Genomic DNA, 23,397 nt, shown 5'->3' with positions numbered 1-23,397 from the left:
TTTGCAATCAATCCTAATAAGGAATTTTTTATTTAATAAATCACTTTCAAATTTTTGAATACAGAGAACAAGAGAGAATTTCTTTCTTTATAGTAGAATAGTTTTTTCTGGCTCATTGCCAGAATCCTGAGGTATATCTAACAAGAGTTTCTTTATTATTAACTCTTTGTTTAAGTATTCCTCCGTATCCTAACTCAGAAGCATCAGTTTCGATAATTTTAAAGGCTTTCGGGTTTTTTTTTTTTTTTTTTTTGTAAAATTGTGATTCCATATAAAACTCAAATCATAGTCTTATGATAAATTCAGTCTCATTAACAAAAAACTTCATGAATCAAACTACATAAAACAGCAAAAAAATGGAACCAAACGCTGTATGATCGCTTCAGAACCTGAGCTTAGAGAAAAACCAACGGTTCTTCCCGGACTTGAACCTCTCCTTGAACCTGCTCTTCACCTCCTTGCAGGCGGAGACCTTCTTGTCACGCGAGACGAGCGCGTCGACAGAGACAACGTCCTTGAGATCCACGTCGAGCGTGTAACGCATGGGCATGATGTGGTTGTAGTTCACCAGCTTCACGAACGCCTTCACGCGCGACTTCTTCGCCTGCTTCTTGGCCGAGTCCTTGCGGATGACCTTGCTTGGATACTTGGCGATGCCGGCGACGAGGCAGTGGCCGTAGGGGCGGTCGCGAGTGCCATCGTCGAAATTCTTCACGATCGTCGCCTTCTGGCCGGCGTAGCGACCCTGGAGGAGGACCACCGCCTTGCTTGGCTTGAGGAACTTCACCATTGTTGAATTTGGAGCTGCTTCTGTGTGCCGATCGGGAATTGGCTTCCGGGTTAGCTATTGCTAAACAAGGAATTTCCTTGATTTTAGACTTTATTTTGATGACAGCATTTGTATGGTCTAACGACCACACAGGAGGGTTCTTTTTCAACCTTTCATATAAAGGTTTGGCATCAAGGGCAAGATCTTTGTAAAAATCTGCAACATAGTTTAGACTCCCCAAAAATCTTTGAAGTTGTGTTTTATCCTTAATTTCGTATGGAAATTTCCCCCCAAAACATATAGCCCTATCAACATGGAAAATAGTCTCTTCTTTAATAATATGTCCAAGAAATTTTATTTTTGTTTGAAATATTTTAACCTTCTTAGCCGATATAACAAGGCCATTAAGGATAACAGCATTTATAAATGCCTTGAGATGCTTAAAATGTTGGTCAATAGATTTTGAAAAGACCAGAACATCATCAATGTAGCATATACAGAATTCTGTGTATGGCTTAAGAATATCATTCATGATATGTTGAAATTCAGAAGGAGCATTTTTAAGCCCAAACGGCATTACATTCCATTCATAATGTCCAAATGGAACAGTGAAAGCCGTTTTATATCTATCTTCTTCGGCAATTTGTATATGCCAGAATCCAGATTTAATGTCAAATTTTGACATAACTTTGGTTGAATAAAGCCGATTGAGAAGATCCCTTTTATTAGGGATAGGATATCTAACCCATCTCAAAGCTTGATTGAGAGGTTTATTGATAACAAGCCTTGGAACTCCTCTTTCAAGCTCGGTAGCATTTTCAAGTCCAAGGGCTGTATGAGAGTCTAATTAATCCCTTAGAAAGTAAATCATCAACTTCCTTTTTGCAAATTTCTAAACGTTTTGGATCCATTGCAATAGGTCTAGCCTAAGTAGGAATTGATCCTTCCTTGAAATCAATTTCATAAGGAAGGTGAACAACATGCTTCTTTCTTGACCAAATGGCATTCGGAATATCCGAGCAGCATGTTTTTACAATATGTTTTTTAACTTCTTCTATCCTTTTTAGGATATTCTTGTTTTTCAAAGCTTCATTAAGCTTTTTAAAACTTAGTTCTTGAGAAAGAGAATTCAAGAATTTTTCATTTCTTTCAATCTTTTGCTGAAGAACATCAATCTTGTGATAACGAGGTTGAGTAAGGAAATTAAAAATAATTTCCTGAGAATTGACCATACTAGTAATTCCTTTTTCATCAATGCTTTTGATTGGATAAACCATATGAAGAAAAGGGTTCCTAGGATGACATCATGCGAAAGATTTTTTACCATTATAAATGGCATTTTAAGACAAATTCCTTTATTGCATACTGCAGCCTTTTCGAGCTTGTAATTAACCCAAAGCTTTTTTCCATTTGCAGTATTCAATATTTCCGAAGTTTTGGAAAAATACCGGGATGGAATTAATCCTTCATTAATGCAGTTTAAGTCTGCTCCAGAGTCAACCATAGCTCTTGCTTTGACATAAAATTCCTTTTGCACAATAATGGTAACCTGAATATACCATTTGTGAGTAATGACTTTATTAATCATATTAATAAAGGTCAAGGGATTTTCCTTGAATCCTGAGGATTCAGGCTCTTCCTGTTCAGAATCAGGATTATATTTCTGATTTAATTCTAACAAAGATATTCTTTGTTTGAGATTAATTATCTCTTTTTTTATAGAGCTAATTTCTCTAGTTAAATCAGCTGGGCTGACTTCCTTTTCTTTTCCTGAATTCTTAACTCTATTAAGAATTTCTTTTAAGCTATAAGCTTCTGGTTCGCGTTCTTTATATTTTTGTTTGATTTTCCGAACCATATTTCTCAATATATTTTTGGAGAGCTTCTTTTTTCTTTTCTGGATCAGTTACCTGATCGATTAATTCAAGAATAAAAGACTCTTCTTTGGATAGCATACATAATCCATTAGCTTTACAAAGAGTCTTGTAATAGTCACAATTATCATTACAGTCTGACTCTTCTTCTTCTGAATTTTCATAAGAGTTATTGTCGCTAGCTGAAATAGCAGCAACTTTAAGCTCTTCATCAGATTCTGATATGAGAATCTTTTCAAGGGATTTCTTTAATCCTTCATCAATAGATAGACTATTGATTTTCTTTTTCATTTTACACTAATTAGCGTAATGTCCTAGTCTGTGACATTTGTAACAGACAGGGGGTTTTCTTCCTTTGGGTTTTTCTTCATCCCTAAAGGATGACTTATGAAAAGATTTTCTTTTCTTTCTTTTGAAAGGAGTTTTGGAAGATTTATAAACCTTTCTTTTCTTTTCTTTTCAGAGGTTTTATGGGGAAAAGTTTGTAAGCCTAATTGCTCACAAAAGTCTCCAACGACCATCTTTCCCATAACCTTTTCTTTTCGAACTTGTTTATGTTATTTTATTTCATTACATAAGTTGATTCCTTCAGAAATAATTTCTGAGGAAAGGTCTCCATATGTGTACAAATGGTATGGAATTTCTCCATTGTTTTTTTGCTTTATTCTATTACGGATTCTTTCAGTAAAGAAATGGGGTAGTCCTGATAAGAACTTCTCTTTCCAAAATTGTTGGTAACAATCTTCTCTAATAAAGACTTTAGAGAGAAAGACATCCTTATACCACTTATATTGAGATAAATTGTGGCATCTAAGGTTCATCAATTGTTCTTAAGTTTTATCAAGATGTAGTGATGCTTCTCCGATAAAGTGTTTTGCTATCGTATATAATAGCGTATTAACACTGTCTGGGACTTGTGTAATAACCTTGTCCCTATTTTCTGTCTTAACAACATTAAGGATTTGATTTTTTACTTCTTCGTTGATGCGAAAATCCCACCATCCTTTAAGCTGGCCAGTGAAGCCTTGAATTATGGCTCTTGCAATAACAGGATCTGTAGTGCCACTGACCCTATGGGCCGAGGCATACATTGTCATATAATTTATGACATCTTGTATTTGGTATTGAGAAAGACCATCAATATTCCATTCATTAATGGATTTCCCATCATAAGAGCAAGCATTATATTCACTAAACTGCTCTAATTGGAGGTCTACCGGAGTAGGCCTATGATAATAGGGCTTTGCATGGATATTATAAACTATCTTCTTTTTATAGGAAGAAGACAATTTATTGACCTCTAAGGGATCATCCTCAATCCTCATTTTCTCGAATTGTTTTTCGAGTTCACCCAAACTTTGATCAGAATTTTCTGAGTCATCGGACTCTTCCGATTCACATGATTTTTCTCCTTTATTAAGAGGAGCGCAATCATTAATTTTTAGGTTATTTAACCTTTTTGCAATCTCTCCAATCATTTCAGAGGAGACGTTGGGACAGAAATTTATGTCCAACTTATCAGAAGACATAGGTTTGAATAAAACCTTGCTATCCCTTTTGGGACCGAAGTTTAAACCAAAGCTTTCAACTTCGGTGTTCTGGGATACCTTTTCAATCCTATTCATCTGGTCTCCTAAAGTTTTGAGATAAAGATTTGTAAAATTGTTCTGTGAAACAATATCCTCGAATTTTCCTGCTGAGCTTCCTTTATAAGGAGAGGCAAGAATTTCCCCTTCTAATGTTTTAATAGAAAGATTCATTTTTAGGGGATGGATATTTTAATAATTTTTCTAGAAACAGTTTTGAAATCTTTGAGTGAAGTCTCAAGAGTAGAGATAACCCTTTCGTCCTTGAAATCAGGAAAATCTCTTTTCTGTAGAGCATACATTTTCCTAAGAAATTCAAAGAAATCGAGAGTATTTTCTCCGTTAGTTTTTCTCAGAAATTTTCTATAAAGAGAAAACCATTTGCTTTGACCTTTTTCACTTTTAAGAGAAAACCATTTTCTTTTTAAATCACTTTCCTTTGAATAAAAGGAATCAAAATCTTTATCATCTTTACTTAAGACATTGATAGAAAAATCGCTATAAACCATTTCCGAGGGGGTTGGAGAGGTTCTTCTAGTATTACTAGAAGAAGGAATTTCTACCTTATAATCAGGATGATTTATTCCTGAAGGTGAAAAACACGTTCCTTTTATGTTTTCCTTTTCAAAGTTAGACAAAGGAACGAAAGAGGTAGAAACTCTACTCTTGTATCAGAAAACCTGATTTCGACATCACCATTTGAGTGTTCTATTACGTCTTCAAGTTTTCTTAGTTCCGGTTTTTCCGGTTCTATGGCTTCTTCAAGGAGCCAATTTTCAAGAAATTTAACCTGATCCCAAGTAATAGTCTGGGGAATTTTAACATTACTCTTTTCTAGATTAGTGACAAAAAGAGTAGTCTGTTTTTCTGATTCGTAAGGAATTTCCTTACATCTTGGGAAAACAGAATTCATAACCTTATAATGTATCCTATATGTAAGGATAACATTTTTTGCTTCTCTAGCCATATTAAACCCTTCGGTTCTAATATCTAAGCATAAAGCATTCATTAAGGTCATGTCTATTAAAGACAACACAAAATTGGGAAAGCAACTAAAATAAATTGGTCCATCACAAAGACTAGTTTCTACAATCCCTAATAAAAAGAATCATGAAACCTTAGGTGTCTTTTATCACGAACAGCAATTAAAGGAGAGGTGTTTAACCCTTTTCTAGTTGCAGGTTTTAGTCCAATTTGGACTAATCCTAAATGAAGGAATTTGAAATTCTTTCTGTGTTCTTCAATTAAAGATTTAGAAAGAAGTTTAAAAGAACTAAATCCCGTTCCTAGAGTAACGGATTCTTCAACAGTTTTTACGATATAATCAAAGTAGTTGAACCATGGCTTATCACAGGTTCTTTTTTCTTTTGCGACTTCTCGGCAACTGTATAAGTCACCTTGCCATTCTTCTGGAGAGATGACAGGGCTTCACCACCCCAACCAGAGGCCGTTCATACCGTCTTTTTTTTTTTTTTTTTTTTTTTTCAAACACCTTAACGGTGGAGGGTTCGTGGGTCCCTCATCCCTATATAGCAAAATATTTCTCGGTTACAATTAGCCTAGCACGAGGCTTAGGGTTACATGCGGCTATTACAACTAACTATTACAACCAAAGCAAGAACAATCAAAAGGCCAAAGCACCACAAGAGTAAGTAGGGGTCGTGTCACAAATGGCTCGACACCCACCTACTCTACGGTGTCCTCCTAAGCATCTTCCCGGCACGGACCCGGAAGTTCGGGATCCCCATTTGTTCCATTCGAATGACATCTTGGAAGGCTCTCGATAAGTCTTGGGCCTCCAAAACTTGACTGTGGCTCAGATCGACACCAATCTTCGCAAGTAAGTCAGCCGCCTTATTGCCTTCTCGGTGGATGAAGGTTGTTCGGAGAGTGAGTTGGCGCTTGTGTAAGGTCATGTGGGCCATGGCTTGGCGAGTATGAGCAGGCCCCCAACTTGGCCGTTTAATGAGATTGAGAGCTTGCTCGGCGTCCGATTCGAGCCAAATTGGTTTCTCAAGCTCCGAGGCCAGCTTCAAGCCGTGGTGCATGGCGAGTAGTTCGGCTTCGAGTGGTGAGTGTGCTTCGAGAGGGAGCGCATAGGCGACTAGCACCTTCCCCAAGTGGTCTCGAATGAGGCCGCCTCCCCCGGCTTTTCCTGTTGCTTCTTTAAAGGACCCGTCCGTATTAAGTTTGATCCAGGCCTGATCCGGTGGTTCCCACTTAACCATCATAGCGAGTCGCGGTGGCCGTTGCGGTTCGGCATGGCTTGGGATACTAACTCCGAGCCTAACCCCTCTCCAATGCTTTGGCTTGAGCCTGCCATTAGCCATGCTGTTCCGGACGAAAGTGAGGATTTGCCAAATCACATTGCTCGGTTTGAATTGAACATCATGATGGCGGCTCCTATTTCTCTCTGCCCAGAGGAACCAGAAGATAAGGTACGGCATGGCTCGGCTGAGGTGCTTCCTTCCCGGCTGCTGCAATCTTCTCGCCCATACCTCAATTCTTGTTGGGATCGTGTCATTGACCACGATAGTGGGGGCCGAGCCTTTGAACCACCCGTCGAATTCCCTCCACACTCTCGTTGCACCTACTCCTTGAATGAAGAGGTGTTGGAGAGACTCGGTACTAGGCCTGTGTGGGCAGCATTGGCATTTGGATGCGAGTTCAATCTTGCGCCATTGCAGCTTTGCGTCAACAGGGATGCGGTTGGATATGAGCCTCCAATTGAAGATAGCGATGGTAGTTGTGAGGCCAGCCGTCCAAATCTCCTCGAGCCCTTGGATGATGGGTTGAGGCGACCGGACCGTCTCCCAAGTCGAGGCTAGCGAGAAATCTCCTCGCCTTGTCAGCGTCCATCGTGGGATGTCCGGCTCCCCGGGAAGTATCGGGGTTTTGCGAATTTGATCAATGATCTGTTGGGGAAGGCCCGCCTGGTCATGGAGAACTTGGAGTTTTGGAGCGTCCCACTCACCATCCGTGATAAACTCCGAGACAGTCGTTGTAGGGCTACCCCTCTCGTCGAAACATAACCCCCTAAGAGGGTCGTTGCCAAGCCATATATCATCCCAGAAGTAGATCTTACCTTGACCAACAATCCAGCGAATGTGTGGTTGAGCGTGGGCCCAAGCTTTGGCCAGCCTCCTCCACGTCGGGCTATTCCTTCCCGTGATCCTTGGCGAAAGTGGCGATGAATTGGCGCAATACTTTCTCATCATGTACCGGGCCCATAAAGAGTTCTGTTGTCTGAACCGCCACCAGAGTTTAATGTTGAATGCTCTTAGAACTTCTGTGAACTTTCGGATCCCGAGCCCTCCCTCCTTGGTGGGGAGGCACATTTGGTCCCAGCTGATCCAATGTGTCCGTTTTTTCTCAGTCGTCGAGCCCCAAAAGAAGCGAGCCAATTGCTGATCAAGTAGCTTAAGGGTTCCGGCCGTGGGCTCAATGGCTTGGAAGATGTGGATAGGAACTGCCTCAAGAGTGCTCTTAATGAGAGTTAGCCTTCCTCCAAAAGATAGATGACGATGTGCCCATCCGAAAATCCTTCTAGCGATCTTCTCTCGGACAAACATGAACATTTCGGTTTTCTTGGCTCCACGGTATATATGGACCCCCAAATAGAGGAATGGGAAGGACCCCCGAGCAAAGCCTCCTACGTTTTGGATTTCATGTGCCCATTGCTCGTGCGCTTCAGCAATATAGAAATTACTTTTTGCAAGATTGATCTGCTGCCCGGAGACTCCCTCATATCCGTCAAGGCACTCTCTAAGCCGACGCAATGGGGTTGCAGCTGCTTGAGTGAAGATTATAATGTCATCGGCATATGCTAAGTGGCTGATTTCCATGCACCTCCTGGCCGCTTTGAAGGTCATCTCTTTTTTTCCAAGGATGAGCTTATCGAGGGCCCTGGAGAGATACTCGGCGGCAATCACAAACAGCGCCGGGGATATGGGGTCTCCTTGTCTGAGCCCCCGAGTAGATTTGAAGAATCCAGCTGGGACACCGTTAATAAGGACCGAGAACCAACAGGAGCCAATGTACCTTTCAATCAGGGCGATCCACCCATCCGAGAAGCCCATGCGCCGAAGCACCTTGATCAAGAAGCTCCATTGCACTCTATCATACGCCTTGGCCATGTCGATCTTAATGGCCACATTCGGTGCAGAGGAGCACCTTGCTAATTCGTGGAACATCTCTTGGGCGAGGAGGGCGTTGTCATGTAGGAGCCGCCCCTTCACGAATCCACTCTGGTTCGGGGAGATAACCTGTGGCAAAAAAGGCGCAAGGCGTGCGGTTAGAACTTTTGTAATAATCTTGTTGAGGACGTTTCATAGGCTTATGGGGCGAAAATCGGCCCATGTCTCGGGCGAGGCCTTCTTCGGGATAAGGACAATGTTTGTGGCCGTGACGCTCCGAGGGAGGTAGGCCCCAAGAAAGACCTGTTTTATGGCTTCCACCACATCCGTTCCAAGAATCCCCCAACATGTTTGGTAGAAGACAGCCGAGAAGCCATCCGGGCCTGGAGCACTGTCCCCGGAGATGTCAAAAACCGCTTTCTTCACCTCCTCGGAGTTCGGTGGGTAGTGTAGCTCCTCAAGATCCGTTGAGGGGGGGAGTTGTTGGATAAGATCAAGGTCCGGGTCCCCAAGGTCCAGGGTATCCGGGGCGAGAAGGCTCCGAAAGAATTCGACCGCCGAGTGCCGTATCTCAGTTTCATCTGCAATCTCCCGGCCATTCACATTGATAGAGTGAATTCGGAGTCTAACTCTCTTCTGCTTCACCCAGCTTTGGTAGAATCTGGTATTCTTATCTCCATCTGCTAGCCACCGTAGAGCCGCCTTTTGCCTCCAGAAGTCCTCCTCCATCCGGAGAAGGAGGATGTACTCGGCAATGCTTTTGTTGATCTCGGATCTATTGTGTGGCGTTGGATCAGCCTCAAAGTCGGCTTGAGCCTGCGCGATTCCTTCCTCCATTCCTTTGAGATTGGCGTGAATGTTGCCAAAAACCTCCTTGTTCCACGCCTTGAGGGCCTTTTTGCTCCTAGCAAGCTTAGTTTGGAGGTTCAATAGCCCACTCGCCTCTGTTGGTTGAGCCCAAATATTTTGCACAAGCTGCAGGAAGCCTCCATGCCGGACCCACATGTTCTGGAAGCGAAAGGCGCTGCCCCCGGAGGGGGGCCTCGGCATCTTACACCTTGCAAGAATCGGGCCATGATCCGAGGAAACCCTTGGGAGATTAGTTACCCTTGTTGCCTCAAACGCATTAGACCATGCCTCATTAACAAGCAGCCTGTCCAACCTCTCAAACAAGCCATTTTTAGCCCAAGTGAATTCCGCACCATCGAATCCCGGGTCCAGAAGCCGGCAATCTTCAATTGCTTCGGCAAAATCAATCATCTCTGCTTGCCGGTTGGTTTCACTTCCAACCCTGTCTTCGTGTGCAAGGATCGTATTAAAATCCCCTCCAATCAGCCACGGGGTTCCTTCCGTCCTGAATGATATCTCCCTCATTTTATCCCACAGAGGGTGTCGCTCCAACCTACTACATTTAGCGTAGATGGCCGAAATGGAGATATGATTCGCCATGCGGTACGAAGTAAGCCTTCCGTGTAGGACTTGGTCTGAATCCTCCTCAACGATGAAGTTGGCACCCTCCTCGGCGAATACCCATATCTTACCAGACGTATTTGCACCTTTGAAATTTAGTCCCAACACCTTGGAATACCGATCCGGGTCGGGATAAGTGAGTGGCTCCATTATTGCAAGAAACATGACATTATAACACTTGATTAGTCTTTTGAGGACGTTTTGGGTCGGCGCATTAGCGATTCCCCTAGCGTTCCAAAACATGAAGTTGTAAGACATGATTAACAAGATAGGGTCGTACCCGGAAGGTTTGAAGGCCCTCCTTGGAATATGACAATCTGATGGTCGTCATCCATCGTGTGATTGTCGGCATCAACTTGTTGCGAGGCATCCTTAGATTGTGCACCAAAGGTTTGGAATTCCATTTCCACCTCATCCATCTCGCCACATGCTTCGACGTCAAATTCCCCGTTAGCCATGAGCGAGTAGTACTTGTTTGTGCTCATGATATTGCCCGCCCACTCATCTCCACTCCTTCCATGGTTTGATGTGGAATGTCGCCCTCTCCCTCTCGAGCCCCCTCTTGGCCCACCTTGGGAGCTCGAAGCCATCCGACGGCTTGTGACTCCAAGTTCCCACGGCACACCCGTTGCTTCCTCATCGTTCGATTTTGTTCGACTCGGCCCCATTGAGTATTTAGTGGCAGCTTCCTCACCTTGGACCGGCCTTGTGTTAAGTTGACCTTTCCCAAGCCCATCATCTTCTTGAAGGTTGCCCACAATGTCCGGACCCTCCCAAACCGACTCCTCCCCACTCTGCCTAGCTTTCGGGGATGATCCCTTTCCTTTGTTTCTCCTTTGCCGTCTCCACTCATTGTTATTATTTTGCTTGGCCTCCAAATTGGCTTGCTTTTCCGTGGGACCGTTTCCATCTTGATTTGCTTTTTGGGGGGCTGCATTGTTGTAGTTTCTTTTCGGTGGCCTCTCAGTCTTTCCCACAGCATAGCAAACATTGCTCGAGTGACCGACGTGCTTACACTCCCGACAATAGGCTGGAATTTTATCCCACCTCACTTGTTGGACCGTCTCTCTTCCACAAATATCAAGTATGATTTCTTCGGGGGGTGGTTTCGTGATATCAATCTCGACGCAAATGCGCGCAAAGGAGAGCCTTGTCTTGTTCGCAGTGGCTCGGTCAACTTGTATTGGCGTCCCTAGGAGCTTGCCAATCGCGAAGAGGGCTGATTGATCGAATAGGTGGATCGGAAGGCCAATTAGGTTACACCATATTGCTGCAATCAGGGACTCACAATAGGCGTCAAAATCTGGGGACCATTTGAACACCCTCATTGGGTGCCGATCGATGAGCCACACCGGCGTCCCCTTCGGGCCACCGAGGAGCCTTGCGTAATCCACCAAGTCCTCGCATTGAATAAGAATGTGCTTGGCATTAATGTATTTCCAAGTAAAGCCACATTGAAATTTCATGTTATTGAGAGCCTTTTGAATTTGTCCGGCTGTCGGGATAGAGTGTGAGAATTTACCTACAATGGCGTGCCCTACGTTTTCGGCAAGCTTCCGGATTTCCAGCCCCGAGAAGTAGATTGATGGTATCCCATTTGAGACTGATGCTAATCCAATGGTTTGGATCTTGTCGGCCACGAACACTTGCGGTCCATTCGGATCGGGGGCTCCCTTGATCAGGTCCGCCATTGATCGCCATGCATTTGTGGTTACCGAGCCCGTCTCGGCACCATTGGCCGGCAAGTTACCATTCGATCCGACCCCGGCTCCCTCTTCTCTACTAAATTGTGGCCCATTCATTGTGGCTGATGGAGTTACCTTAAGGAGATCAGCCATTACCCCGGAATTAGGAGATGATGACGGGCTCGCCCCAATTTTTGGGGGCCTCAGGCACGCTAGCCGAGGCCGTGGGGCCTTCTCCCGCACTCGGCTTGAAATGCGTGTAAGGGGGATCGTGTTGACTCGAGCACGGGCTCGGCACCATCTCGGCACCTTTCGGTCGGCCACGCTTAAAGGAATCACGTAGCTTTAGAGTCCGACCTTTCTCCAAGGGTGGGAACTCCATTTGGTAGGCCTTGAAAGCGGTTGAGGATGATAGCAAGTGGGAGTTCATACCAAAAAGAGGTGCATGGTTTGGCTCGGCCGCCGGCCGGCCGGACTCCGCCGTGCCGGCGTTGAGAAGTGGCTGCGCCGCCAAGGTGTCTAGCATGTCCGCCGCATCCAAGGAGGCAACATGGAGAAGGTTGGTAGGGTTAGGCTGCAAGTACTCACTAACGGCTAGTGCATCATGTGACTCTCCATTTTGGCAAGGGGCCAACCTACTTTCCAAAAGCATTTTTGTTCCCATACCCTTATCGGGCAAGTTGACCATCTCCTCCCCCAAGGCACCTTGTACTTTTGCAGCACCAAGTACAATGGATTTGTCATGGCTTGGTTGAGAAGGCTCCATGTCGTGGTCGGCCGTCTCCTCTCCGGCGACTTGGCCGGAATCTTGGCCGGAGAAAAGCACCAGGTCGGAAGTTGTGTCGCGGACCACATGTGGCCTTTCCATTTCTATCTCCTCTTCAACTCCTCCTTGCACATTCTCCCCCTCTTGCAATGCGTTCGCCATGTTGGGACTTACAAGCGCCGGAAGGATCGAGTTTTTGCATTTTGGGCTCACAACCGGGGCGCAATCTTCCTCCCCAATGTCGATTCTCTTCCTTAGTTGCTTGTCTTCGGGGAGTGGGGAGAGCACGTACCTCTTCCGACCGTCCCCTTTAGTAGTCGGGGCCGGAGTGCTCTTTCGAGCCATGATCTTTGCTTTAGCAGCCTTCAACGTCATTTTCTTAGACGGCTCCTTCGGGGAGTTTGATTCCTTCGAGCAAAACTTCATTTGTTGGTCCGAGGGGGTTTTCTCTCCCTCAAGAGGGGGTGGCTCGCTCGTCGGGTCGTCCGGCATGGCCGGGAGGGTGATGGTGAGGTTGCTCGGGAAAGGCTTGGGGTGGTCGCGAGGTTGTGATGGCGTGAGGCAAAATCCGACTAGATATCAACCTTCGTCAAACGAGAGCTTGCGTGGGGCGGGTGAGGTGAGAGAGCAAGTCGGAGTGGGGGTGAGGGAGGTGTGGGTGGCCGGCGGAGGGTAAATGGGGGTGGGACGAATCTAGAGAGATGGAGGAGCTTCTCTCTCCTAAAATTAGAATCGACCGGGATGGACATGAGCTTGATACAACTCCTCCCACCATCCCCCGAGGTGGACGCTCTCCCGGACCCTCCAAACGCGGAGGAAGTGAAAAGAGCCGTATTTGACATCTCCGGAGATAGCACCCCAGGTCCGGATGGCTTCACAGCCACCTTTTATCAATCATGATGGGATACGATTGGCGTGGATGTAGTTGCCGCAATCCAGCAATTTTTTGGGGGAGCCTTCCTCCCTTGAAGCGTCACGGCCACGAGCATCGTAAACACCCTCATGGTGGAAGGTTCGTGGGTCCCTCATCCCTATATTTCGGTCAAAAGGTTACAAAACAAGGCCACACCCAAAAGTGGTGTGCCTACACCAATCAAGAGTAGTATGCGGTCCGATTCCTAGTTTCTCGGACCTCACCCTACTCCTTACAAAAGTGTTCAAAAGGCTACTACAAAACAAAAACTTTCGCCTCATACAACACAATCCTCAAAAAGCGGCTATTCTTCCTCCCGAACCCGAACATTAGGGATTCCCATCTCGTCCATTCTGATCATGGCAGTAAGTAATCTTGGGGCTGTGTGTCTCGCCAAGCGGCTAAAGTTCTCCAACGACAACCTCATTTTGGCTAGGAGATCCGCCGGCATATTACCCTCTCGGTGGATGAAAGTGGCCCGGAAAGTGATTTGTCTCTTGGTGATCGTAAGACTCGTGGAGCGACTATCGCCCCATCAGCATGTGCAATGTCTCTAACAAGATCATTACCAAAATCCTCACGAGACGGCTAACTCCCCTTCTCCCTCAGGTTATCTCTCCAAATCAGAGCGGGTTTGTGAAAGGGAGGCTTCTAAACGATGGCGTACTCTTGGCGTAAGAGATGTTCCACGAACTACCGAGAAGCACTCCGGCCCCCAATGTTGCGGTCAAGATTGACATGGCTAAAGCCCACGACAGAGTTCAGTGGCCCCTTCTAATCAAGGTTTTGGACCGAATGGGCTTCCTGGCCCGGTGGACATCCTTGATTGAAAGGTGCGTGGGCTCATGCTGGTTCTCGGTCCTAATCAATGGGATCCCATTCGGGTTTTTCAAGTCATCCCGTGGCCTTAGACAAGGCGACCCAATTTCTCCCGCCTTGTTTGTGATTGCCGCGGATTATCAATAAAGGTCTTTGGACATACTCATTTTGGGAAAAAAAAAGACTCATTTTGGGGAATAAAAAGAGATGACTTTTAGGGCCACACGAGGATGTATGGGGATAAGCCACCTTGCCTATGCCGATGATATCGTGATTTTCACACAAGCGGCGGAGGCACCTCTAAGACTGCTCAGAGCTTGTCTAGATGAGTACGCGGGAATCTCCGGACAACAGATCAATCTAGCAAAGAGCAATTTCTACATCGCCGAGAAACATGATAGGTGCGCCGACCTAATACAGTCCGAAGGTGGATTCTCTAGAGGCACCTTCCCTTTCCTTTACCTTGGGGTTCCTATTTATCGAGGTGTTAAGCGTAGAGACATGTTCATGTTCCTGCGAGAAAAGATTGCCGCTAGAGTCACGGGCTGGGCACACCGGCATCTCTCTTTTGGAGGAAGGCTTACCCTCATTAAGAGTAGGCTCGAAGCGGTGCAACTCCATATTTTCCAAGCCATCGAGCCAACCTCCGGGGCTCTTAAGCAATTGGATCAGAAAATGGCTCGGTTCTTCTGGGGGTCGACAAGTGAGAGGAAAAGAACACACTGGATAAGCTGGGATCAGATTTGCCTTCCGACTTCCGAAGGGGGGCTCGGTGTTTGGAAATCCAAAGAAGTACTCCGAGCCTTCAACGTCAAGTTATGGTGGCGATTCCGAGAGCAAAGCTCGCTTTGGGCAAAATATATGAAGATGAAGTATTGCAAAAAGACCTCCCCCCTCGTGGCCAACCCCTTCGGGCACAACAGCCCAATTTGGAAAAGATTCATGCGCGCGAGACATCAGACGAACCCTCATATTAGGTGGGTGGTGGGCAAATGAGAAATCTACTTTTGGGATGACATTTGGGTGGGCAACTCCACCTTTTTTTTATTTAAATACCATCTCGGTGGAGGGTTCGCTGGTCCCTCATCCCTATATTCCAAGACGTTCAAAATACAATACGCGGCCACACCCGAGAGTGATGTGCCGAAAGGGAACCAACAAGGGAGTATTGCACGGTCCGGTACCAAAGGTTCCGGACCTCACCCTACTCCCGTCAGAATTACATTTAGGCCAGAAAAACAGAAAACACTACAAAGGGGAACAATTAACTCGTGGGGAAACGGCGCCACAGCCCTATCCCGGTACCAAACCTACTCATGATTGTTATCTCTAACCCGAATATTGGGGAATCCCATTTCATCCAATCGCACTATTGCTTTAAGCATTCTTGGGGCGTTGTGAATGGTGATACGGGTCCAGGATTCTTGTTCAAGGCCCATCTTAGCAAGCAAATCTACCGCTTTGTTGCCCTTCCGGTGGATGAAAGTGGCGCGGACGGTGTGATGCCTCTTGAACATGAAAAGGCGTGACATGGCTCGCCGAACCTGAGCCGGGCCCCATGCAGTAACATTGAAGAGGGCGATAGCTTGTTCCGCGTCGGATTCAATCCAAATGGGTTGGTTGAATTCCTTAGCCATCTCCAGTCCATGGTGGAGGACCATGAGCTCGGCCTCCAAAGCCGAATGAGCCTCTAAAGGGGTTGCGAAGGCTGCAAGCATTTTCCCGGAATGGTCCCGCACAATGCCCCCCTCCCTCCCGCTCTATCCTGTGTTACCATGTATGCTCCATCTGTGTTAACTTTTATCCACGTCTCTTCCGGAGGATGCCATTTAACCGGCATGACACGTGGTCTCGGGTTCCTAATGCCGGCCTGATTCGGTATATTCATTGACAATCTCACCCCGAGCCAATGCTTCGGCTTGATGCTCCCATTGGCCATGTTATTTGGATAAACATTTGAACTTGCCACACCACATTGTACAGCTTGAATTGGATTTGCCCACACTTCTAATCGGCTTGGTGCCTCCTACCTTCTTGTTGGGTCCTTATCGTCCACACTTCTAATCTCTCCGGGATCGTGTCATTAATTCGGAGGGAAGGGGCCGAGCCCCCAAACCACTTGTCAAATTCTGTCCACACGCTACATGCTCCTCGGCCCTGGATGAATAAATGTTGGGGGGATTCAATATTAGGGCTCCCGGGGCAGCATTGGCATTTTGAGGCCAGCTCGATCTTTCTCCACTGAAGTTTTGTATCGACCGGGATGCGATTCGACAGAAGACGCCAGTTAAAGATTACCATAGAATTAGATACGCCAGCTCTCCAAATATCTTCAAGACCCTGTATCCTTGGCCCAAGTGTACGTATGGTATCCCATGTTGTTGCTATTGAGAAGTCCCCGCGTCCGGAGAGAGTCCACCTCGGGACGTCCGGCTCCCCAGTAACGATCGGAGTGTCAAGGATTCGGTGGATTACCGATTGTGGAAGACCGGCTTGTTCATGTAGCTGCTGAAGTTTAGCCTCATTCCAAGTGTCTTCCGTGATGAAGTCCGCGACCAAAGTGGTGTTGGCGCCTCTATCGTCGAGGCTGAGTTCCCTTAGAGTGACATCTCCCGCCCATAAGTCATCCCAAAAATAGATATCTACTTTTCCAATCACCCATCTGATGTAAGGGTTTGCCTGGCTCCTCGCCCGCAACAGCCTCTTCCATGTCGCACTGTGTTGCCCAGACGGGTTGGCCGCATGGGGGGAGGTTCTCTTGCAATACTTCATCTTCATATACCTTGCCCAGAGCGAGCTTTGCTCCCTGAATCTCCACCATAGTTTGATGTTGAAGGCGCGGAGAACTTCCTTGGATTTTCGAATGTCGAGCCCCCCTTCAGAGGTTGGGAGACAAATCTGATCCCAGCCAATCCAGTGTGTCTTTTTCTTCTCAGTTGTTGACCCCCAAAAGAAACGAGCCATCTGTTGGTCTAGTTGTTTAAGCGCCCCGGAAGTTGGCTCAATGGCTTGGAAGATATGGAGCGGGACTGCTTCAAGGGTGCTTTTGATAAGGGTAAGCCTTCCTCCAAAGGATAAGTGGCGGTGAGCCCAGCCTGAGACTCTCGCGGCAATCTTTTCCCATAAGAACATGAACATATCTGTCCGCTTAACACCACGATAGATGGGGACTCCAAGGTATAGGAAGGGGAAGGTACCTTGTGAGAAGCCGCCCTCGGTCTGGATTAGATCCGCATTCCTCTCATGTTTTTCTGCAATGTAGAAGTTGCTTTTTGCAAGGTTGATTAGCTGTCCGGAAACACCTGCATATTCGTCGAGGCAAGCTCTCAGTTGCCTAAGGGGCACCTCTGCCGCTTGTGTGAAAATAACAATGTCATCGGCGTAGGCAAAGTGGCTAATCTCCATGCAACCTCGGCTGGCCTTGAAGGTCATCTCTTTTCTGCCTAGGATGAGTCTATCCAATGCCCTCGAGAGATATTCCGCGGCAATCACAAATAAGGCCGGTGAGATTGGGTCGCCTTGTCTAAGGCCACGAGAAGACTTAAAAAAACCGGACGGGACTCCATTAATCAACACCGAAAACCAACACGATCCCACGCACCTCTCAATCATGGATATCCACCCGGCCGGGAAACCCATTCGGTCCAGCACCTTGATCAAGAGGGGCCACTGTACACGGTCATAAGCTTTAGCCATATCAATCTTGACCGCCACATTGGGGGCCGGATTACTTCTAGGTAGTTCATGGAACATCTCTTATGCCAAGAGGACACTATCATGTAATAGGCGCCCCTTCACAAAGCCACTCTGGTTTGGTGAGATAACCTGTGGAAGGAAGGGAGTTAGCCGTTTTGTGAGGACTTTAGTGATGATCTTATTAGAAACATTGCAAAGACTGATGGGTCGGTAGTCGCTCCACGAGACGGGTGCCAGCTTTTTTGGGATGAGCACAATGCTCATGGCCGTGATGCTTCGTGGTAGGAACGCTCCCCCAAAAAACTGTCTGATTGCCGCCACCCCATCCGCCCCAACCGTTTCCCAACAAGCTTGGTAAAAAGTGGCTGTGAATCCATCCGGGCCAGGCGCACTATCTCCGGAGATAGCGAATACGGCTTTTTTGACTTCCTCTGCATTAGGCGGATCCGGGAGGGCGTTCACCTCGGCCGAGGTCGGAAGTCGTTGAATTAGGCTCAGGTCCGGCTCCATGAGCGGGAGGGGCCCGGGGCTAGGAGATTTTGAAAAAACTTGACCGCCGAGCTCCTAATCTCCGCGTCATCCGATACTTCCCTACCCTCAACGTTGATCGTGTGTATGCGCATCCGGATTCTCTTTTGTTTGACCCAACTTTGGTAGAATTCCGTGTTCTTGTCACCCTCCGCCAGCCATCTTAAAGTAGCCTTTTGCCTCCAGAAATCTTCCTCCATCTTAAGAAGTCGAATGTACATGGCAATGCATTTGTTAACTTCGGCCCTATTATCCGGCGATGGTCTCTCCTCAAAGTCGTCTTGGGCAGCCGCTATTTTCTCCTCCATATCTCTAAGGTTTTCGTGAATATTCCCAAAGACTTCCTTTTTCCACTCCTTGAAGGCCCTCTTGATTCTTGCCAACTTCATCTGAAAATTAAGTAATCCCTCGGCTCCGGTCGGTTGAATCCAATCCTCTCGAACCAGGTCGGCGAACCCTTCGTGTCTAACCCACATATTTTGGAACCGGAATGGTCGGCCCCCCGAATGGTTACTTGGGATTCGGCACCTTACCAGCACGGGCCCATGATCCGAAGAAACCCGAGGAAGGTTGGTCACCCTCGTAACTTTGAAGTTTTGTGCCCATGGTTCATGCACTAACACCCTGTCTAGTCTTTCGAAAAGGCCATTCTTAGCCCACGTGAAATCCGAGCCGTCAAAGCCCGGGTCAAGCACCCTACAGTCTTCAATGGTCTCCGCGAAGTCCACCATCTTGGCTTGGCGATTAGTCTCGCTTCCGGCTCTATCATGGGGCAAGAGGGTGGTGTTGAAATTGCCACCGATCAACCAAGGAGTGTCCTCCGTGATTACCGAGATCACCCTCATTTTATCCCAAAGCTGAAGCCTCTCGCCCCTCGTGCATTTTGCATAGACCGCGGACAAGTTTATGTGATTAGCCAAGTTTATGTGATTAGCCAAGATCAGCTTGGTTGTGTCTCCATCAATGGGCTGGTTAGCATAGTTGGTACCCGTGCTAGGACCCTCCCCTGATCCGGGGTATTGTTGGTTCGGCCCCACCATGTCCGGCGGCTTGCAATTGTTACTCGGCCCCAACTCCCTTTCTTCAATTACCATCGGAATAGACGCTTCGATGCTCGGCTCTCCACACCCTAGGAGGAGTGGTGATCTTGGTTGCGTTCCTTGGTGCACGAAGCTACCCCACTTTGGTTTCGTCGCGGGCATGTCCCCCTTCCGAATCGGCATTCCATTCTCAAAGGAGTCCCGAATTTTGAGGTGGAAATTCCTCAAGTGATGCGGTGAAGTTCATCAGGGGTGAGGGCCTTGGTGGCTCGAGCCTCGGGGCCTGGCTGGCGCGTGGCGCGGTGGGCGTGCTTCCATTCTCCAATGGTCCAACGGTGAGTAGGGGTTGGGCGGCAATTACGTCGAGGGTCTCCGCCGTGTTCAAGTTAGCAAGGTGGATGAGTTCATGTGTTCTTGGCTGCACATTGGCCTCAACGGCTAGCACCTCTCTTGAGCCCCCTTCGTGGTATGGAACCATGCCACTTTCCGAGAGGGGGTTTGTATCTTTTACAAAATTCGGGATGTTGACAATCATGCCTCCCAAATGAGCTTTCCACAAGGGAAATTGTTCCATTAGCCATTTTTGGCAAGTTGACTAACTCAACCTTTATGGGGTGTTGTGCCTCACGTGATTCGTCAACATGCGGGGGGGGGGAACGTACGAGGATGGGTCGCCACTTGCTCTACCGGTCGGCCGGCCGTCACCGGAGCCTTGGCCGGAGGGCGGAGTCTCGTCGGAGTCGTTGCTGTTTTCATTTTCCGCGTTGTGAATCATGGGGACGCTCTTGGACTCATTGGGAATCCCCTCCTTGTCCATCTGTTGGGTCGCCGGAAAGGAGAGTTTCTTCCGTAGTTGCTTATCCTCCGGGAGAGGCGAAGGCACGAACCTTTTCCGGTCGGTACCTTTGGAGGGGGGTACCAGAGTTCTCTTTCTATCTCCAATCCGACTCTTCTTGATTTTCTTCTACATGTCTTTGGTTGGTAGCTTCGAGGTTGTGTCCTCACACGAGAGGAAGACCATTTGTTGGTCCGGGATAGTGCTCGCCTCCTCGGGGTCCGGCGGGGGAGGAGTAGGGTGCGGTGGAGGATCCAGCATGGCCGGCCTAGATAGAAGCTCGCAAGGCCGGAGTGTAAAATTTCAGGGGGGGAGACGGCTCACGATTTCGGCCGAGGAAGAGATTCATGGATTGCAGCGGCGAGGGAGTGGGTGTCGGAGACGGCTTCGCACAGTGTCAACGGGACGTCGGGGAAGCGGGAAGTGGGTGGGGCGACGTCCGACGGGCTAGCAAAAGGAGTTGCGGTTGGGAAGGAATCTAGAGAGGAGGGAGAGCTTCTCTCTCCAAGTCATTGTATTAGAGTTTGTCGGCACTTGTTAGGGGTGTGTGTTGCCACACTTGACGACATTGCTGAGTACCTTGGTGATGATCTTGTTTAAAACATTACAGAGGCTGATGGGGGTAGTCGGTCCATGACTCGGGCGACAACTTCTTTGGGATGAGGACAATGCTTCTGGCCTTAATGCTTCGTGGTAGGAAGGCTCCCCTGTAGAACTGTCCAATTCCTCCACCACCTCTAGTCCCACAATGTTCCAACAGGCTTGGTAGAAACTAGCCGAGAAGCCATCGGGTCCGGGTGCGCTTCTCCAAAGATACTGAAAACGGCACTCTTGACCTCATCCACATCCGGTGCCTGTGCGATTTCTGCAGCTTGATCGACTGAGTGAACTTGCTGGATTAGGTCGAGGTCCGGTTCATCTAGAGCCGGGTTGCTAGGCGCAAGAAGTTGTTGGTGGAAATCCACTGCTGACTTTTTTATGTCAGCTTCCTAGGTTAGCTCTTGTCCGTTGGCATGGATCGAGTGAATGCGTAGGCGGACCCTTTTCTATTTTACCTAGCTTTGGTAGAACCGGGTGTTCTTGTCTCCCTCGGCTAGCCATCTCAGAGGTGTCTTATGCCGCCAAAAGTCCTCTTGCATTCTCAACAAAAGGATGTACTCGGCAATGTGTTTGTTGATCGCTGTCCTATTCACGGGTGTAGGCATTACCTCGAAATTGGATTGGGCCAAGGCAATAGCTTCCTCCTTGTTCGAGAGATTAGAGTGGATATTCCCGAAAACCACTTTGTTCCACTTCTTTAGAGCTCTTTTAACTCTAGCGTGTTTGATTTGGATGTTTATGAGACCGCCCGCCCCCGTGGGCTCCTCCCATGCATTTTGTACTACAACCATAAAGCCCTCATGTCGGATCCACATGTTCTGGAACCTGATTGCCTTGCCCCCGTTGGCGGTATTCAGCATCTTGCATCGTGCTAGAACTGGGTCGTGGTCCGAGGCGATCCGTGGGAGGTTTGTTACCCAAGTAGCCTCCAAGACCCTAGTCCAAGCCTCATTAACTAGCACTCTATCCAACCTTTCAAAGAGGCCACTTTTGGTCAAGGAGCCTGCAGTCTTCAATTGCCTCCGCTAAATCGACCATTTCGGCCTGCCGGTTGGTGTCACTCCCAATTCTGTCCCGGTGTGAAAGGATGGTGTTGAAGTCACCACCGATAATCCATGGTGTTTCTTCGAGGGGCCCAGCAATCTCTCTCATCCTATCCCACATAAGGTATCTCTCATATCTTGTGCATTTAGCATACACGGCCGAGATGGCTAGAGAGCTAGCGATGCGATGGGACTTGAGCCGCCCTTGTAGGATTTGTTCCAAATCACAATCATTATCAAAAGTAGCTTCCTCTTCCACAAACAACCAGATCTTGCCCGTCGTGTTCGATCCAATGAAGGACAGTCCCAAGGCCTTGGAGAACCGGTCCGGGTCAGGGGTTGTGAGCGGTTCCATTATTGCAAGAAATAAAACATTATGGCATTTAATCAGTCTTTTCAATACCTGTTGAGTTGATGCATTAGCGAAGGGGATGAAGGCCCTCCTTGTAAGACATCATTAACAAGTGGGAGACTTACCCGAAGGGGATGAAGGCCCTCCTTGATATTGAATGATTTGTTACTCTTTGTACTTTGTGTGATCCTCGACATCGCCTAGTGGTAGGTTGCCTCCACCCGTCTCGTTCCCCACTTGCACGTCCATAGCCGAGCCTTCCGCATCCCCATAATTTTCAACATCAAATTCTCCATTCGCCATGAGGGAGTAGTATTGGTTGGTACTCATATGATTCTTCACTGAGAAAAAGCCACGCCCCCTCGTCATTGCATGACGCGCACCCCCTCTCGAACTCCAGCGTGTAGGCGGAGAAGTCGAGCGTCTCACATTGGGGCATCCCCACCCCGCATCCATATCTCCGTGTATTGGCTTTGTGGCTCGGTGGCTGGATGTGTTGGTTTCCTTCGATCCCCATTCCCGAGCTTAAATCCCACACTATGTGTTCCAGGGCGCATCCCACGCTGATGATGCATCTCATATTGCTGATTTGTTCTTTAAAAAAATTGTCCGTTTGCATGGTGTTCCTAGATCAATTGTGAGTGATCGAGATGCTAAATTTGTGAGTCATTTTTGGCGTGTGTTGTGGAATAAGTTGGGAACTAAACTCTTGTTTTCTACTACTTGTCATCCACAAACTGATGGACAAACTGAAGTAGTAATAGGACTTTGTCTCAATTACTACGAACTTTAGTTAAAAAGAACTTGAAAAGTTGGGAGGAATGCTTACCTTTTGTTGAATTTGCTTATAATCGAAGTGTTCATTCTGCTACTAACTTTTCTCCATTGAGTCCACTAGATTTGATTCCAATACCTATTGAAGAACGTGCAAGTCTTGATGGAAAAGCTAAGGCTGAAATGGTGAAAAGATTGCATGAAAGGGTAAGAATCAACACTGAAAAAAGGACAGAACAATATGCAAAGCAAGCCAACAAGGGTCAGAAACAAGTCATCTTTGAGCCGGGAGATTGGGTTTGGTTGCATATGAGAAAGGAGAGATTTCCTCCGAAAAAAAAGTCCAAGTTGCAGCCAAGAGGAGATGGACCATTCCAAGTGATTGCAAAAGTCAATGATAATGCTTACAAACTAGACTTACCTGGTGAGTTTAATGTAAGTGCTACTTTCAATGTTTCTGATTTATCTCCTTATGTTGGTGAATTAGATTCGAGGACGAATCCACTTGAAG

The 23,397-nt window shown here is 47.2% G+C and overlaps 2 protein-coding genes across 2 annotated transcripts; both read right to left on the bottom strand.

The window, feature by feature from the left end:
* Positions 1 to 265: 265 nt before the first annotated feature.
* LOC121774048 (60S ribosomal protein L27-3-like) lies at positions 266 to 824 on the bottom strand. Its single transcript, XM_042170964.1, has one exon. The coding sequence runs from the start codon at positions 788 to 790 to the stop codon at positions 383 to 385; it is 408 nt and encodes a 135-aa protein (XP_042026898.1). The 5' UTR covers positions 791 to 824; the 3' UTR covers positions 266 to 382.
* Positions 825 to 18,208: 17,384 nt separating this feature from the next.
* LOC121774380 lies at positions 18,209 to 19,336 on the bottom strand. Its single transcript, XM_042171267.1, has one exon. It carries the CDS (start codon positions 19,334 to 19,336, stop codon positions 18,209 to 18,211), a length of 1,128 nt encoding a protein of 375 aa, XP_042027201.1.
* Between the last annotated feature and the right edge of the window lie 4,061 nt (positions 19,337 to 23,397).

The sequence above is a fragment of the Salvia splendens genome, chromosome 17 (genome assembly GCF_004379255.2).
Source record: "Salvia splendens isolate huo1 chromosome 17, SspV2, whole genome shotgun sequence".
Taxonomy (NCBI): Eukaryota; Viridiplantae; Streptophyta; class Magnoliopsida; order Lamiales; family Lamiaceae; genus Salvia; species Salvia splendens.
This window is presented reverse-complemented; position numbering and strand designations above follow the sequence as displayed.

Excerpts from the sequence above, each read along its gene's own strand:
- LOC121774048 (XM_042170964.1), bottom strand. The coding sequence starts at position 790 with ATGGTGAAGTTCCTCAAGCCAAGCAAGGCGGTGGTCCTCCTCCAGGGT.
- LOC121774380 (XM_042171267.1), bottom strand. The coding sequence starts at position 19,336 with ATGGTAATTGAAGAAAGGGAGTTGGGGCCGAGTAACAATTGCAAGCCG.